The sequence below is a fragment of the Hyla sarda genome, chromosome 4 (genome assembly GCF_029499605.1).
Source record: "Hyla sarda isolate aHylSar1 chromosome 4, aHylSar1.hap1, whole genome shotgun sequence".
Lineage (NCBI taxonomy): Eukaryota > Metazoa > Chordata > Amphibia > Anura > Hylidae > Hyla > Hyla sarda.
The window spans coordinates 63954358-63971651 of NC_079192.1; the positions used below are offsets into that span (position 1 = coordinate 63954358).

At 45.4% G+C, this 17294-nt stretch overlaps 1 protein-coding gene and 1 long non-coding RNA gene across 5 annotated transcripts in view; one reads left to right on the forward strand and one right to left on the reverse strand.

Annotated features, from left to right (window-relative positions):
• The window catches only part of LOC130368028 (uncharacterized), a 79683-nt gene extending 69147 nt beyond the window's left edge, over positions 1-10536 (reverse strand). The window contains exon 1 of the long non-coding RNA XR_008892258.1: positions 10459-10536. This is a non-coding gene — a long non-coding RNA (uncharacterized LOC130368028). The remainder of the gene's footprint in view (positions 1-10458) is intronic.
• The window catches only part of UBE2D4 (ubiquitin conjugating enzyme E2 D4 (putative)), a 33669-nt gene extending 16718 nt beyond the window's left edge, over positions 1-16951 (forward strand). For all 4 annotated transcript variants that reach the window (XM_056571205.1, XM_056571203.1, XM_056571204.1 and 1 more), the window contains 4 exons: positions 3017-3094; positions 3229-3334; positions 9071-9164; positions 12000-16951. In XM_056571205.1, the coding sequence (XP_056427180.1) occupies positions 3017-3094; positions 3229-3334; positions 9071-9164; positions 12000-12045 (324 nt within the window). In that variant the 3' untranslated portion in view covers positions 12046-16951. The remainder of the gene's footprint in view (positions 1-3016; positions 3095-3228; positions 3335-9070; positions 9165-11999) is intronic.
• Positions 16952-17294: the final 343 nt, after the last annotated feature.

Sequence of the window (17294 nt, forward strand, 5' to 3'; positions counted from 1 at the left end):
TTTGGAACACAGAGCTTAGGCCTCATGCACATGAGCTGGGCTAAGCCGTAATAGGGGATTCATATACACTGCTCAAAAAAATAAAGGGAACACTTAAACAACCCAATGTAACTCCAAGTCAATGACACTTCTGTGAAATCACACTGTCCACTCAGGAAGAACACTGATTGACAATCAATTTCACATGCTGTTGTGCAAATGGAACAGACAACAGGTGGAAATTATAGGCAATTAGCAAGACACCCCCAATAAAGGAGTGGTTCTGCAGGTGGTGACCACAGACCACTTTTAAGTTCCTTTGCTTCCTGGCTGATGTTTTAGTCACTTTTGAATGCTGGCGGTGCTTTCACTCTAGTGGTATCATGAGACTGAGTCTACAACCCACACAAGTGGCTCAGGTAGTGCAGCTCATCCAGGATGGCACATCAATGTGAGCTGTGGCAAGAAGGTTTGCTGTGTCTGTCAGCTTAGTGTCCAGAGCATGGAGGCGCTACCAGGAGACGTGGAGGAGGCCGTAGGAGGGCAACAGGCCAGCAGCAGGACCGCTACCTCTGCCTTTGTGCAAGGAGGAGCACTGCCAGAGCCCTGCAAAATGACCTCCAGCAGGCCACAAATGTGCATGTGTCCACTCAAGCGGTCAGAAACAGACTCCATGAGAGTGGTATGGGGGCCCGACGTCCACAGGTGGGGTTGTGCTTACAGCCCAACACCGTGCAGGATGTTTGGCATTTACCACAGAACACAAAGATTGGCAAATTCGCCACTGGTGCCCTGTGCTCTTCACAGATGAAAGCAGGTTCACACTGAGCACATGTGACAGACGCGACAATCTGGAGACGCCGTGGAGAATGTTCTGCTGCCTGCAACATCCTCCAGCGTTACCGGCTTGGTGGTGGGTCAGTAATGATGTGGGGTGGCATTTCCCTGGGGGCCGCACAGCCTTCTATGTGGTTGCCAGAGGTAGCCTGACTGCCATTAGGTACGCTACATTGCACCACAGACAGCCCAGGAGTTGGCGGATGCTTTAGTCCAGGTCTAGGAGGACATCTCTCTGGAGACCATCCGCCACCTCATCAGGAGCATGCCCAGGCATTGTAGGGAGGTCATACGGGCACATGGAGGCCACACATACTACTGAGACTCATTGTGACTTGTTTTAAGGACATTACATAAAGTTGGATCAGCCTGTAGTGTGGTTTTCCACTTTGATTTTGAGTGTGACACCATATCCAGACCTCCATGGGTTGATAAATTTGATTTCCATTGATAGTTGAATGTGCTGACAACAAAATCACACAAAAATTATGTAAAGACGAAAGTATTTCAGACGATTAGTTCATTTATTCAGATCTAGGATGTGTTATCTTAGGGTTCCCTTTTGAGCAGTTTACTAATATGGGGCCCTGTTTTAACTTCCTAAAACTCATAGGCTGGGATCACATAGTAGTGTTTTTAGCCAAAACCAAGAGTGGAACCGGCACTCAACAAAGCTGGAGAGATTTGCATCTTCTGTCTGTGTTTTGGAACTAGTTCTGGTTTATATATATATATTTTTTTTTTTAACCTTTTTTTAAAAAGGGGGTGATTCAAATTTTTATTAGGGAAGGGGTTAATTCACATGTATAATTTATTACACATTTTTTAACAATTTTTTTCGTCCCAAAGGGGACTATTACATGCAATCTGTAGATTGCATACACTGATCAATGCCATAGCATAGCATTGATCAGTGTTATCTGTGCTCCTTTACTACTGTGTGCCATGGCTGGCTGCAGTAAAGAAGTGACGATCAGATGGCACGGAGCACGGTAAGGGACCTCCGGCCATCCTTTCAGCTGATTGGGACACCACGATTTCACAGCATCCCTGAGTTAACCGGCAGTTAACTTCAGGATTTTAGATGCTGCAATTAGCTTTGATTGCGGCATCTAAAAGGTTAATGCAGGTCCCGGCTATGACGCATGCTCAGCTGCTGAGCGCGCTGCATAGCTCTGGAGTGGGCACAGGGGGCATAGGGTGCAGGGTACACTGGTGGCACAGAGTGCAGGCGGATTACCGCACCTCCGTGATACCTGCCTACAAGAGTCCCGCTGGCAGGTATCGGTTTAGGTATCGGGGACATTTACACGAGTACAAGAACTCATGCAAATGTCCAGTATTGGTCCCGATACCAGAATCTGTACCGGGACATCCCTAGTGTGAACCAAGCTAACACGCACATGCTTGCTCCACGAACCCCATGTGATGAAACTATTCTTCTGGGGGTAAGTGTCTTCCTTGTATGGCACCACACAATGCTGCATGGAGTTGCTGCAGTGACTCAATCAGTCGCCTTACAGCCAACTGCACACGTACATGAGGCTGTATATCTGTTTTTAGGAAAGCTGGCTGAAAAGCAGTATGGTTGCTATCATAGGAAGTGATGGTATAGTTCTAGGATAGTCCATCTCTCTGAGGGAACTGCAGCCCCTTCTGTGTTTCCAACATCGGCACCCAGCTACCCCACGGAAGCTAATGATACAGGCACCGCTGAGCTGGAAATGACTGTGAAGGAGCCACTGCAGTCAATTTCTTAGGGTTGGTCCTAAGGGTCTAATTCCCATATAGCAGTATGCCATCACTCATTTTGATATTGCAGCAGAATAACTGTAGGGGATGCATTCCTGGATAATTAGGAGCAATTGCCATTCAGGAGTCTGGAAAAGTTGGAATAAAGCCCCTGTGATGGCAAATATCTGACAGATGTGAAGGAAGCTATGCAGTCAGCGAGGATGTTTCTCTCCCCCCCCCCCCCCCCCATAAAGTAACCGCATATGATAGAGCATTGAGTGTTTTTGGGGTTAAGTAATATAATGTAGATGTTTTCTGGGTCCAGATCCTGTGCTGCGGGCAGGATCGAGGCTATGGCGTCTACATTACAGTAGCCAATGAGGGAATTTATTAGCCTCTTCTCTCTTTCCTCTCCCTTTGTCTTGTTTCTCTTCTCCCCCCATTGACCTGCTTCTTAATTTTTCAGAATGACAGCCCTTTCCAAGGTGGAGTTTTCTTCCTCACCATTCACTTTCCCACAGATTATCCCTTTAAGCCCCCTAAGGTAAGTAGAACAGGTACAGATCACCGTACCATGTGGGGAGGGCACAGCCAGGACAAGCAGAGGGTGAATAGTAACCAGGTTGACTTCTTCCTCTCCCCCGTGTGGGTTATTGATGCTGTTCTTTCTCTTAACAGGTGGCATTTACAACCAAAATCTATCACCCTAACATTAACAGTAATGGCAGCATTTGCTTGGACATCTTGAGGAGCCAGTGGTCACCCGCTCTGACTGTATCCAAGGGTCAGTTGACTTATATGTATACGTGCAATAGTGTGTTTGCTGTGTCCGCTCACCCATGCACCTGTGCTGCGGACCCTCCGGTCCTGCCCTTGGCTTCTCAGCACTAGCGTATGAAAGGATATTTTCGGCACTCAAGGCGTACGGATAAAACAATGCTTGCTTTATTGAAGTCTTGACACAGAAATCACATACATGACGCGTTTCGCACCCGCCGGTGCTTAATCGTAGACTAACAAACAATATACAACACACTACTGAAGCACATGGGTACAGGGTCTCATGACCCCTTATATCATTAGTTTAAAAGACAGTGGAAAACCCCAGAATGTTGCAATTCAATATCTCTGTTAACACCTATATAGGCAATGGTACAAGGACCGTATGTGGCGATGTTTTAAAGTGTACCTGTCATCAACAAAAACTTTTTATATAATGTAGATCAGTGGTCTTCAACCTGCGGACCTCCAGATGTTGCAAAACTACAACTCCCAGCATTTTGCATTTTACAGTGTTTCCCAACCAATGTGCCTCCAGCTGTTGCAAAACCACAACTCCCAGCAAGCCCCTAATATACATTGGTTAAATAATGTGTATAATTTTTGTCCCAGCAGCTATTGCCTGTGTGTCTCTATGAGGAGTCCAAATACAGGGCTCTGTGCAGTGAGGAAAAACAGGGCTCTGTGCAGTGAGGTTCTGTGACATGCTACGGCCTCTCACATGAGGATGATTGACAAGCCAGGAGCCTATACAGAGCCCTGCTTGTCCCGCCCCCACTTCCTGTTTTTGGACTCCTCACAGAGACACACAGGCAATAGCTGCAGGGTCAGCATTTTTTCACCCAAAAATATACACAATTTTTAACCAATGTATATTCCAAATATACATATAATGATTATCTACATTATATAAAAAGGTTTTTGTTGACGACAGATACACGTTAAGCATAAATTACATAGGCGATATCCTGCTCATTACCAACTTAACACAATGCAGTACCAATAACTGATAGTAAATCTACACTAATAACTAGAGATGAGCGAACGTACAGTAAATTCGATTCGTCACGAACTTCTCGGCTCGGCAGTTGATGACTTTTCCTGCATAAATTAGTTCAGCCTTCAGGTGCTCCGGTGGGCTGGAAAAGGTGGATACAGTCCTAGGAAAGAGTCTCCTAGGACTGTATCCACCTTTTCCAGCCCACGGGAGCACCTGAAAGCTGAACTAATTTATGCAGGAAAAGTCATCAACTGCCGAGCCGAGAAGTTCGTGACGAATCGAATTTACTGTAAGTTCGCTCATCTCTACTAATAACCTGAAAAAAAAATACTTGCATCATACCTATTATCTCATTAATACCTTGCCCATAATTTTTTAAGTATTGTTCTAGCTTCACTACCAAAGAAGTGGAACTAAAGTTAAGTCAAATAGTAGAGCAATGCTGTATAAAACATCATTCAGTATACTAGGGGCATGTTACAATTAAACCTAATCCTCTATTAAAGGGGTACTTCGCTGCTCAGCATTGAGGGGGTTGGGGGGTGATGTCATGAGGGGGCGGGGCTATGATGTCACAAGCTCCCGACTCCAGCATTTGGAACGGTTTGTTCCAAACACTGAGCAGCGGAGTACCCCTTTAAGGCCCTGCGGATGTGTGGTTTCTAAGAGAAACATCCAATAGGTTTCCCTATTGTAGAGCCGTTTTCTCAAATCCCCTCCTCCGAGCCCCAACCTAACCCTTTCTATGCCAGACACATGCAGAGACCTTGTATCCCCTGCATGTATGTCCCTGAAATGTTTTGCGAACATCGAAATACCTATTCCGTTGCCCCTAACATCAGCTACGTTTCCTGAAGCGGGTTTTCAGTGTATTGCTTGTACGCCCTACATATTGTAACTTGCATGTCACACAGGTGGGTACATATACCAATGCTTTCGTATTACAGTTCATGTATATGTAGTTAAAATGTATTTGTAGCATACATGGCAACGTTTTCCAAATGTTAGAACAGGTCAGGCATACATACATTCGAGCACCTTTCATCAAAAAAAACTTTTGATTTGTGATAGTTGACTGCTTACTGAACAAATTTTAGATTGCTTGTCATTAAAAATTTTGCTTCCATTTATTATTTTTTTGCAGTTTAAAAAAAGTGACCACTAGGGGTCTCCTTAGCAGTCCTTGCCACAAGCCTTTTGTATAGAGTTCGGACTCATGCCGGCCTGGGGCATGAGTCCGAAACCTGACTACAGGCTGGTCACGTGACGAGCTCACCGCAGCTCCCCGCCTGTCAATCAGACAGGCAGTAGCGAGCGCTGTGCTCATACCACAGCAGGACACGCTCCTGACTCGGCCGGCCAGCCGCTCCTTCAGGCTCCGCCACCTGACAAGGAGAGCCGGTGCGTGCTGGCCCTGAGTCAGTGGCGCTCTGTTCTACGAATAGTAAAGATCGGGTCTGCCATAGAGAAAGAAGGGTGGAAGTTAGCCCTGGCAGGCATCAGATGACATCGCACCTGCTGGGCCACGCCCACTTCCTCACCTCGTACATGGCAGCGAACTGAGCTGCCGAACAGGATAGAAATAAATGGTATTTATAGGGGGTTTTGAGTGAAAATACTTACAGGGATAGTTAGTGACAGTCAGGGACAGGTGGGGAGAGGATTGGGGAGAGATGATAGGTACTCTTTAAGTGCTATGAGACATGGGGCATATGGGATATAAAACACATTTACTTTTGTAGTAAGGGAAGTGCTCTCTGGTTACTTAGTGGCGCCTGTCAGACTGTGGTGGTAACCTGCATTAACCACTGAGCTCTTTCCTTTATTAGGAAGAATAGGAAGGAACGGTCTCTTTGCAGTCAATGTTTCCTCAAAATTTTTGTAGCTGGTGAGCAGGGCAGGTAGGTATTTTGGACACTGTTCCCTCTAAAGCAGGTGATCCAGAACAGTAGCAAATAATATTGCTGTATTGTGCTCAAATAATGAGCCATAGTCAGATATTGGTTTTATAGTAACATCCCTAGCGTCGAGAGCAGAAAAGGGTTGAATCTTTGTAAGTCTGGTCTACAGGAGAGAAGCATTACTGCCCCACCCACATGGTCTAGACCAGTGCTTCCCAACCAGGGTGTCTCCAGCTGTTGCAAAACTACAACTCCCAGCATGCCCGGGCAGCCGTTGGCTGTCCGGGCATGCTGGGAGTTGTAGTTTTGCAACAGCTGGAGGCACCCTGGTTGGGAAGCACTGGTCTAGATTGAGTAAAGCCATAATGATACCAACTCTGATGCTGGGCAGTTGCTGCCAGTATTCCTGGTGCTCTAGGTCAGAGACGGGGTTAGTGCCAGTAGGGCAGTCAAGAAATGAATGTCAACATCCCTATTGATCTAGAGCAGTGTAGAGGTTGGTTTAATTCCTGGATTTCAGTGGTTAGTCACCTCTCCAGGCACCAGAGCTGTCCTGGCTGTAAAAGGAAGCTGAATACTGGTGTCAGCATCCTATTCTCTTGTACATTGGTCATAGAGATTAGTGCAGGGAGGGGATCTGAGCAATCATTGAGAGTAGAGATGAGCGAACTTACAGTAAATTTGATTTGTCACGAACTTCTCGGCTCGACAGTTGCTGACTTTAGCCTGCATAAATTAGTTCAGCTTTCAGGTGCTCCGGTGGGCTGGTAAAGGTGGATACAGTCCTAGGAAAGAGTCTCCTAGGACTGTATACACCTTTTCCAGCCCACAGAGAACCTGAAAGCTGAACTAATTTATGCAGGAAAAGTCATCAACTGCCGAGCCGAGAAGTTCGTGATGAATCAAATTTACTGTAAGTTCGCTCATCTCTAATTGAGGGGAATACTCAAGGAGACTGTCCGGCAGCCATTATTCTTATTCTGATGTCTGTTGTTACATCCCCCACGCCTGGGTTGACGTAGAGCCAGGAGCAGTTCCCTCTTGGTGCTGTCATTCTGTTGGTGCACCTGTGGGGAGTGTGAGAACAGAGACCTCTGCTTTAAAGGAAAACGGTCACCCGCACTATAACCCCATACACCGGGTTATAGTGCGGGTGAACAGGAGACAGATGCGGGGTCTTTGACTGCTATACCTACCTGCAGTCCGGAGCCCCAATCACCCGAAGGTGGTCCCCCTCTTCCAGCACTGACTTGCGCTTTGAGGTGGGCCAGCCGGCTAGATTTATATATTCATAAGCGCCGGTCACATGAGCGCTCAGTAGGCACGAGTGCTCACGTGACCAGCGCTTATGAAGATTTAAATAAAGCCGGCAGGCCCACCTCAAAGTGCAAGTCAGCGCTGGAAGAGGGGGAACTTCGGGGAACAGGGGCTCCGGACTGCAGGTAGGTATAGCAGTCTGAGATCCCGCATCGGTCTCCTGTTCACCCGCACTGAACGGGTGACCGTTTTCCTTTTAACGACACTGCCTGTGCTGCAATTGGAATTGGTGCATGTCCACAAAGAGCAAGGGGGCAGCATTCAGTCCACAGATACATTGTGGCCTTAGGGTACAGAAGACCCAAGGCCAGGCACAAGCAGTCTTCGGCACTGCATATGTTATGGACTACAACTCCCATGATGCTTTGTTGGCATTTTGGCTATAAGAGCATCATGGAAGAGGCTACACCTCTTTTAACCCTTGATTGGCCAGAAATAAAAACTTGCAGAAAAGTTTGGAAGGTATGAAATTATAGCATTTATTGAGATGTATGCTACAGTGCTGGAGGTTTAATTAGTTTGGGAGTGACAGATTCCCTGTAAAGTGAATGAGGTTATGCCAGTATGTGATGTCTCCATGGCTGGTATATGGAGCATGGAATACCTTCACTTTCCTGATATAATCTATAAAGTCCTTTTAAAGGGGTTATCCAGCTTAAGGTGATTTTAGTACGTACCTCGCAGACAGTAATGGACATGCTTAGTAGGGATCTGTGCTTGTCTTGGAGATAAATGGCTATGTTGTGAGATTACCATAACACTGTGGCTAGCTTTTTGTGAACTGGTATTTCCTTTTTTCCTTTTGGTTTTTCTTTTTTTGACTACAAATCCCATAATTCCATTTTCCTCCCTCCCACATATCAGCCACCCCACCCATTGAAACATATATGAGCTGCATCTATTCAAAAGACCTGTGGTTTTCAATCAGGGTGCCTACAGCTGTTGCATTAGTTGCAGATTGATCTCTCTATCCCACCAAGCGATTGCTCCACCCATTGAAGCAGACAGGCTCCCTGTCATCAGCTGACTAGTGAGTCAGGTCTCTGCCGCATTGCAACCTGGGAAAAATCTGAGACAACAGTCATTTTGTATGCTGTTAAAAATAAATATTGGGGGGGGGGGGGAAATCACAGAAGAATTGTGAGAAAACCGTCACACACAGGTACAGACACTATATTATGAACTACACTAACTTCACAGCCCCTGTAGCATAGTCAAATAAAACAAAATTCCTGGAATACTCCTTTAACTAAAAAAAATATGCTGACCGTACACGAATGTATATGGCAGCATCCCGTTTTGACAGGATTGTGATATACGTGTAGTGTAAGGACATAGTGTAATGGGACCCCATGGTATGTGACAGTCCCACATGTGTGTGCAAAGATATAGCCACAACAGATGGAAATGTTAGAGGTATCTAAGTTAGTCACTGTCAGCAGTTCAGGATCCAGTTACTTCTTTGTTTCCGTTCCATAATTTTTTTCGGACCTATATTTTGACTCTGATTTTATTCTTCCAGTTCTGCTGTCCATCTGCTCACTCCTGTGTGACCCCAACCCAGACGACCCTCTGGTGCCAGAGATCGCGCACACATACAAAGCAGACCGGGAGAAGTACGTAGAACTTGGCTTTGTTTTCTATTCTGGATTTATTTTGGAGTGGGGATCTGAATGCCCTAAATCTACAGGAATGTTGTCTATCTACACCAGTGTTTCCCAACCAGTGTGCCTCCAGCTGTTGCAAAACTACAACTCCCAGCATGCCCGGACAGCCAACGGCTGTCCGGGCATGCTAGGAGTTGTAGTATTGTAACAGCTGGAGGCACCCTGGTTGGGAAACACTGATCTATACAATGTAATACATATTCTCCTGTACTGTGACAGATCATATCAATCTGTGTAGGAGCACACCAGGGCAGATCGTCTATACCAAATGGTTAAATAAAAACGCTCAAAACCTTGTGTACATGCCTTGCACCACATTTATGTGTTCTAGACATTTTGGGGGAGATTCATCAAGACTTGTGTAGAGGAAAAGTGTACCGTTGCCCATAGCAACCGATCAGATCACTTCTTTTATTTTTCAGAGGCCTTTTTAAAAATGAAAGAAGCGATCTGATTGGTTGCTATGGGCAACTGGGCAACTTTTCCTCTGCACAAGTTTGTTTTGTGCCTTGTCCGTCAATGGGATATGGCTTTGCTGTACATGAGAATGGTTCTAGTACAGCACTGTAAGCCACAATTTTAGCGCAAAACATTGCTGTAGAGTAAGTCGAGCAAAGGGCGGTGTAAAGTTATACAAGTTAAAAAATGCACCAATATTATCAAAAAGGAGAAGCTCCTGTGATAAATCTGGGGCTTTTTTTTTTCTTAACACGATCTAGTATATATTTACACACTGTTTTAGTAATTCTGCCCTACTGAGTGCTAAAGATTCCAGTACCCTTAAAGGGGTACTCTGCTGCTCAGCGTTTGGAGCTTTAGACATCTAGCCCCACCCCCTCAATGCAAGTCTATGGGAGGGGGCGTGACGGCTGGCACACCTCCCTCCATAGACTTGTATTGAGAATGCGTGGTGTGATGTCATGAGCGGGTGGGGCTATGACGTCATGAGCTCCCGGCTCCAGCATTCAGAACAGTTTGTTCCAAACGCTGAGCAGCAGAGTACCCCTTTTTTAAAGGTTGTTCAGGGGCACAACTAAAAGTACCCCTCCACTCCTTGGAGCCCCAGTTAACCCTCAATGCCACCTGTTATCTTGAAGTAACAATCCTGGCAGCACAGTGACCTGTCTAGATTCCAGGAAGAGGGGCACCTGCTCATGTATGTCTATTCTTACGTCCAGGAAGGTCAAACACGTCACTTGATATGTGACTCACGGATTCATTGAACACCAAGATTGTGGTTTACCTGTTGTATCTGAAGGCCATTTCTGCTGCTAAGGCCTCATTCAGACAGACGTGGTGGAGCCTCCTCTTTGCCTCTGTATTATAGCTGCAAATCCTGGTACGACTGCTGGTCTGATGCCTTGTACTTATAGCATCTCTATGATGGTGTTGGTTTGAGGCAATAGACCCTTGGTCATTCCGGGACCAATGTGTTATGCAGCCACATTGAGGCTGTCCAATTGCTGCCTTAAAGGAAAAAAACAAGTTGGCTCTTGTTTTTTCAATCATTGATAACCCTTTTAAGGCTGCATTCACACGGCAGTCTAGTCCCATTCCATTCTCTTCCTGTTAAAAATAAAAACGGACTTTAAAAAATAAAAAAATAAAAACGGACAATAACCGTTGCAAACGGACATTATCCATTTTGGATCCGTTATTGTTCAGTTAATAAACCCTGGAAAAAATATTTTTTTTTTGTTCTGAGCATGAAGAAGTAAAAACGGATCAAAAAACTGATGGCATTAAAGGCTCATCTGTTTTCCGTAGACTTCAATGTTAAATTTACTGTATCTGTTTTCCTTCCATTTTTTTGACAGGAGAAAAAATAATGCATGCTCCGTCTTTTCTCCCGTTAAAAAAACAAAAAAACAAACGGAAATAGGCGCAGACAGGTGAAAACGGATGTGAAAGGATTGTTAAAAAAAAAAAAAAAAAAAAAAAATTGACATCAGTGGGATTATTTTACGACCGTTTGTAATCCGTTTACAAGCAGCAACAATGGAACCTAAATTGGGGGGGGGGGGGGGGGGGGAAACAGGGGCAGACGGCCAAAAGTAACTGAATGAAAGTAGCAAAGAGCACTATGCGAATCCCAACAGTCCGTGTGTGCAATCCTATTAGGCTCCAACATATATGAACATCATAATGTAAAGAATATAGCAGAAGCTCGCACTCGACGTCGCTCGTGTCCTTTTCTTCAGATGACGGGGCATTTTAGGAAATCCTGAAATGCCCCCTGTCGTCTGAAGAGAAGAACACGAGCGACGGGGAGTTCGAGCTTCTGGTATATTCTTTACATTATGACCTTTTAAGACAGTGCTGAGACTATGGGCTGTACTAGTGCAGTACATAGAACAGCTCTGACCTCTCCCAGATTGTCGCTCCTGATGTCCCCTGCATGCCGTGTGCTGGGAGAATATGTGATCAGGACATCCAGAGAGAGCAGGCGCTTCCAGTGTATGTCATGTAGGGTGGGCATGAGCCGAGCTACTCTTGGATTTCAGTAGAAGATTAAACAAGTTGGCATGGAATTTCCTTAGTGTGAACAAGCCCTGTCTCCAACTCTTAAGGGGTCATCCAGGCCCACTCTACCAGCCGGTCTGACATAAGGCGCGGTCCTGTAGAAGAGAGGGGATCGATGACCCCTTTAAGATGCGTGATGCAGTCATTTGTGGACAGCTGCTCATGTGGCGGCTCATGGTACACACTTTTTGAGTTTTGTTTAGTTTTATTATTTTTTTTTTATAATATACATTGACAAGATTTTCTCTTCTGTCTTTGCAGGTATAACAGACTAGCACGAGAATGGACAAGTAAATATGCAATGTAACACACTCTAAATAGCACAGCCAGACTGACTGGAGAGGGTAGAGGACCCTCCCACTTCTCTTGTTTATCTTCTTGTGCCAACATGCCCGCAATGTTTTTATAGAACACCGACCAACCAAAAATAGAGCAACTCCAAGGATGCTCCCGCCCTTTACATTCAGCTCTCTGCAGCCTGGCTGAGGAATAGTCACCCATTCTCACATCTGCTGCTGTTATAATATTCTCCTTCTCATTCTACTGGCAATCCTATGGGCTGAGAACCTTACCCCTGTGCACTGAAATACCCCCGACCTCCTCCCCCCCCCCCCCCCACCCCTCCTCCCCTCCCTGCTTTCGAGATGCTCATATCACCTTACTCCCTTCTTTAAATAACTCAGGACATAGCGGTTTGTTTGGGAAGGGTCCCGTGATCCTCTCCCCCTCTCTTCCCCCCCTTCTGTAGCCCTCCCCTTTCCCAGTCCAGAGTAGCATGGCTGGCAGCTGCTGTTGCTGGAGCAAGAGAAGACTTTGTGGAAATTGGAGAAAAGATCAAGTGTCGTCTCCAGGCCTTTTATTCACCGTGATGTCATTCTCGTCCCTTTATCTGTTGTCTTTTTATCTGCATGGAGTAGAAGATCCGAAAAAAAACGTATACAGAAACGGTGTGCAACGTGACTCGCACGCTATTGGTACTGTTCGCAGGGATACATCCCCAACCAACCAACCCCACCCAAATCCCCCCCCCACCCCCCCGAATGTTTCACATACAGTCTCCCCGAATGAACCGATTACAATGTACAGTCCAATGGGAGGGATTGTCTCCACTGAACGGTGGTACTCTGTATCTTCCTAGCATCTCTTAGAAGTGGATAAACCCCGCTGTGTGTACTAGTTCCAGATCGTGTAGCAGCCAACTGTGTTACTTTTATCGTCACACACTTAATCCATATCATTTTTTTTTTTTGTGCTTTAGTAGGTATGTTTGACTTTTTCGGTATCTGTTTTTCTATGGAAGGGCCCTGCTGTTGTAAACAAGGCTAAACGGTGCATAAGTAGCGCTGGAACATCCTTACAGACCGTGTTGCCGGGATTTTTTTTTTCCTTTTCACTTGGATGGGGCTGTATTGCAATACCAAGCACGGCCCATGGGCTGTTTCTGCAAAAAAGCAGACTTTTTTTTTTTTTTCTTCTAAATTAATATTAGTTCCCATAGCTTTGATCTAAGGTAAAACTGTAGGGAAGTATAGTCTATGGAGATACATATGTGAATCTCTGACTATATCTCATTGCCTGTAAATTATTGCCCTTGTATAGATGTATATGGTAACCAGTGAGGTCCCATAGTGTGTTTCATATCGTTCATGGACCTCTAAATGGGAACAAGTTGAAGCACTATGTGGGGGAGATTTATCAAAACCTGTGGACAGGCAAAGTTGACCAGTTGCCCATAGCAACCAATCAGATCGCTTCTTTAATTTTTCACAGGCCTTGTTAAGAATGAAAGAAGCAATCTGGTTGCTCTGGGCAACTTTGCCTGTCCACAGGTTTTGATAAATCTCCCCCTATGTGGGGAGATTTATCAAAACCTGTGCAGAGGAAAAACTTGCCCTTTTGCCCATAGCAACCATTTAGATAACTTCTTTCATTTTTAGGAAGGCCTGTGAAAAATGAAAGAAGTTATCTGATTGGTTGCTATGGGCAACTGGACAACTTTTCCTCTGCACAGGTTTTGATAAATCTCCCCCTATGGCTATGACCCATCCCCCATACACATGCACGCTCAGTTTAGCCTGTTTCTTAAAAACCTTTTTAGTAGGGAAATAGTTAGGGCCCCCCATACACTTTAGATCAGTGATTCCCAGCCATTGTGCCTACAGCTGTTGCTAAGCTACAACTCCCAGCATGCCCGGACAGCCAAAGGCTGTCCGGGCTTGCTGGGAGTTGTAGTTTTGCAACAGCTGGAGGCACTATGGTTGGAAAAAGCTGTATAAGATGGTTGACCAGTCTTGCTAAAATCAGCAGGTTTGGCCAACTAGTTTAGCCTTGTTTACAAAATGAACAAGACTCTCTCTAACTCAATTCTAACCCCCCCCCCCCCCAAAAAAAAAAAAAATCACTAATAAGGTGTTTCACCACCCATCATGACCCACCTCATTCTCTGTTGGAGGAAAAGCTTGTAGGGCAGCCTCCTCACACCATGGAAGCAGCCATACCCTGCACTAAACCAACAGTCTTGACTGTGTCTTTATTATAATCTTACCATGACTCCTCCACTCCCGCTTTAGTTAGTAATGCTGTCAACCCCCCCGATGAATTTATATCAATCTAACCCCCCAATATGGCTGCTTCGATAGTGTGCACACAACCAGTTACCTATATGCAGGACTGCAACGTGTGACAGGCAGAAGAATGTGTTTTTTTTCAGCACTGTGAATTTAGCTTTTGTCCCAGCCTACCTCACTTTCTGAACTCTGGGACAAAAAAAAAAAAAAAAAATTATCAAAAAAATAAAAAAGATCCCTCCCTTCGGTGGGGCGGCTCTGCAATGTTTTGTGTCCTAGAGCAGAATCCTGTACGGCCTATCGTGGGGGGTCTCTACTGTTTTATACGAGCTTACCTGAAGAGTGTGAACTGTACAGCGGGTATTACATACAGCTTATGATGATGCACTGTACAACTGCAGAGGATCTCTAGTACTAATATTACATTGTATTCTGTTGCTGAGTATCTACTAAAAACTTGCACTGTGTAATGATGCAGAGTATCTGTATGCAATGTATATGAATGTGCTGCACTGAATTACAAGACTGAGAATTGGTAAGCGTGTTCCTAAATTTCCAGGTCTGACTCTCTCTTGAGAATTTTCATACAAAGGGCAGGCGAGCAAAACTATATTCTCAAATCATGGCGGAAGTTCTAAAAGCCTTTTTATACCTTTTTATAGGACCACTAGGAGGTATCGCGATTAGAGGTGAGCAGATCTACAGTAAGATCCGCCGATCCAGAATCTAATAAATCTGATATAAGTTGTTACGGTTTTCCGGAGGGGTTTGGACAGGTCAATTCATTAGATTCGGGTTTTCGAATCCTACTGGTGATCGCTCTGCTGTAATCCATTGACTATTAAAGGGGTAGCCCAGTGAAAACAACTTATCCTGTGGATAGGGGATAAGTGTCTGATCATGGGCCCACAGGATAGGGGATAAGTGTGTGATTAAAGGGGGTCTGACAGCTGCAACCCCCCAACCACACAATCTCCTAACAGTTTCCCCTGGTCTCTTAAGAAGAGCTCATTATAAAGACAGCACGCACTCCATTTATTCTCTATTTCCCAACCAGGGTGCCTCCAGCTGTTGCAAAACTACAACTCGCAGCATGCCCGGACAGCCATCGGCTGCCCGGGCATGCTGGGAGTTGTAGTTTTGCAACAGCTGGAGACACACTGTTTGGAAAACACTTCTTTATGGGATCGCCGAAGAGAGACCCCAATGCTGTACTCTGCACTAGGGTCTCTCCGGCGCTTCCATAGAAATGAATGGAGCGCATGCCAACTGTAGCACACTTTTTTCCACCAGGCAGGAGATCAGGGGGGGTCCCAGCAGTCAAACCCCCCCCCCCCCCCCTTGAGCAGACCCTTATCCCCTAGGGGATAAGTTGTTTTTCACCGGTCTACCCCTTTAAACATGCAGTGCTATTTCCTTGGTGCATTGAACCCAAAAAATTAGACATTGGACCATCTTCAACTTGAGTCATAATGCAATGATGAGTAACTTTGCAAAAAAATTAGCATAAAGCGTTACGGTCATTTAAAAAAATAAAACATTTGGCATGTTGCCCAGACATGTCAAGTTGTTGATCACATCTGGACCCGCTGCGAATCGGGAGTTACAGCTCTCTCTGGCTGTCAATCAAATCCGACCTTTTCTCTGCATAACGATAAGTCGGATTTGCCGGTCAGCCAGGGAGTGGAGGGGAGGGGAGTGCAGTGCAGCGCTACGCTCTTCCTGGCTGTAATTTCCAGTAGCAAGATGTTTTGAATGACAGTAACCCTTTAAAGAATGGTTTCTAATATGTGTAAGACTGCTGCATCTTTATGATGCTTTCGACTGTCGGGCCAAGACTTGTGACCGTAGTATAGGAAATTCTAGTGGCATTACGCTAGCCTCAAACCCTTCTTAGGCTGGGTTCACACTACGTTTATCACATACGGGGACTGGAGATGGGAAAGCCGGGCGCTCCCGTATCCCAGCCGGACCTGGCCCGCATCTCGTTCATTTGAATGAGCCGACCGGAGTCAGTGACTCCGCTCGGCTCTTTTTTTGCCCCGTTTGGTTTTGTGACCGGACCTAAAACCATGGTCCCCATATGTGATAAACATAGTGTGAACCCAGCCTTACTTTTGGCTTCTCCTGTCTGTTCTCCGCTCACATCTCCCGTGCACCTCCTGCTGGTCCAGTGTCTGTATCCTAGTACTGTTTACATCAGGCACTGTGCAGTATTCTGGTCTCCCACAGAGAAGTCTAGCAGCAAGACCGTCAGTACTACACTGATCAATACAGCGACTTGTTTAATGAAGCCTCGAATGGACTACCAAGACGTGATGTAACTCAAGATCAATGCAGTGTAAGTCGCGCAAAGTTACTCAGCATTATATGTAGCGCTAAACCGGACACACAGCTTCCTTCTAAACCTGCAAAATGGCTGCAACCTAAGCTTCTCTGGTTCATTGGTGTGTGTATAGAAGTTGGCCCTGCGCACTTCTGTAATGTTATAGTACATGTAGAGGGGGAATATACAGCAAAGGCCAGATGACGATCAATGTAAGGATCACTTCCCATAAATTATTTATTCTTGTGTTTCTATTTAAACAACACAGTTTGTTTTCCATATCCCGGTGTCTGTATTAAATGCTTCTCATTCTTCCTCAATTGTCTCTATAGATTGTTACTCCACAAAGTCATCCTCTCTATGGCCGACATCTAGCATTGACTGACTGTTTTTTGTGTCTACAAAAGGCGCAAGCAGGGTTTGTGTGCCTTTTGGTTTACACATTTCTGCTGATTTTGAGTTTCAATCCACTGATTTTGGCAATACACATGATATGGACGGCTCTTATGGACTTCGCCTTTTTGTGAAAAGGCGCAAAGCCAATGAAAGGTCTCTAAAACTACACTAGCCCAGACTTTAGGCGTAAAAAAGGCACAAAGCCACTGAAAAGTCTCAAACTACACCAGCCCAGACTTAGCTTTTTGGTGTATGTGAAGAGAGAAA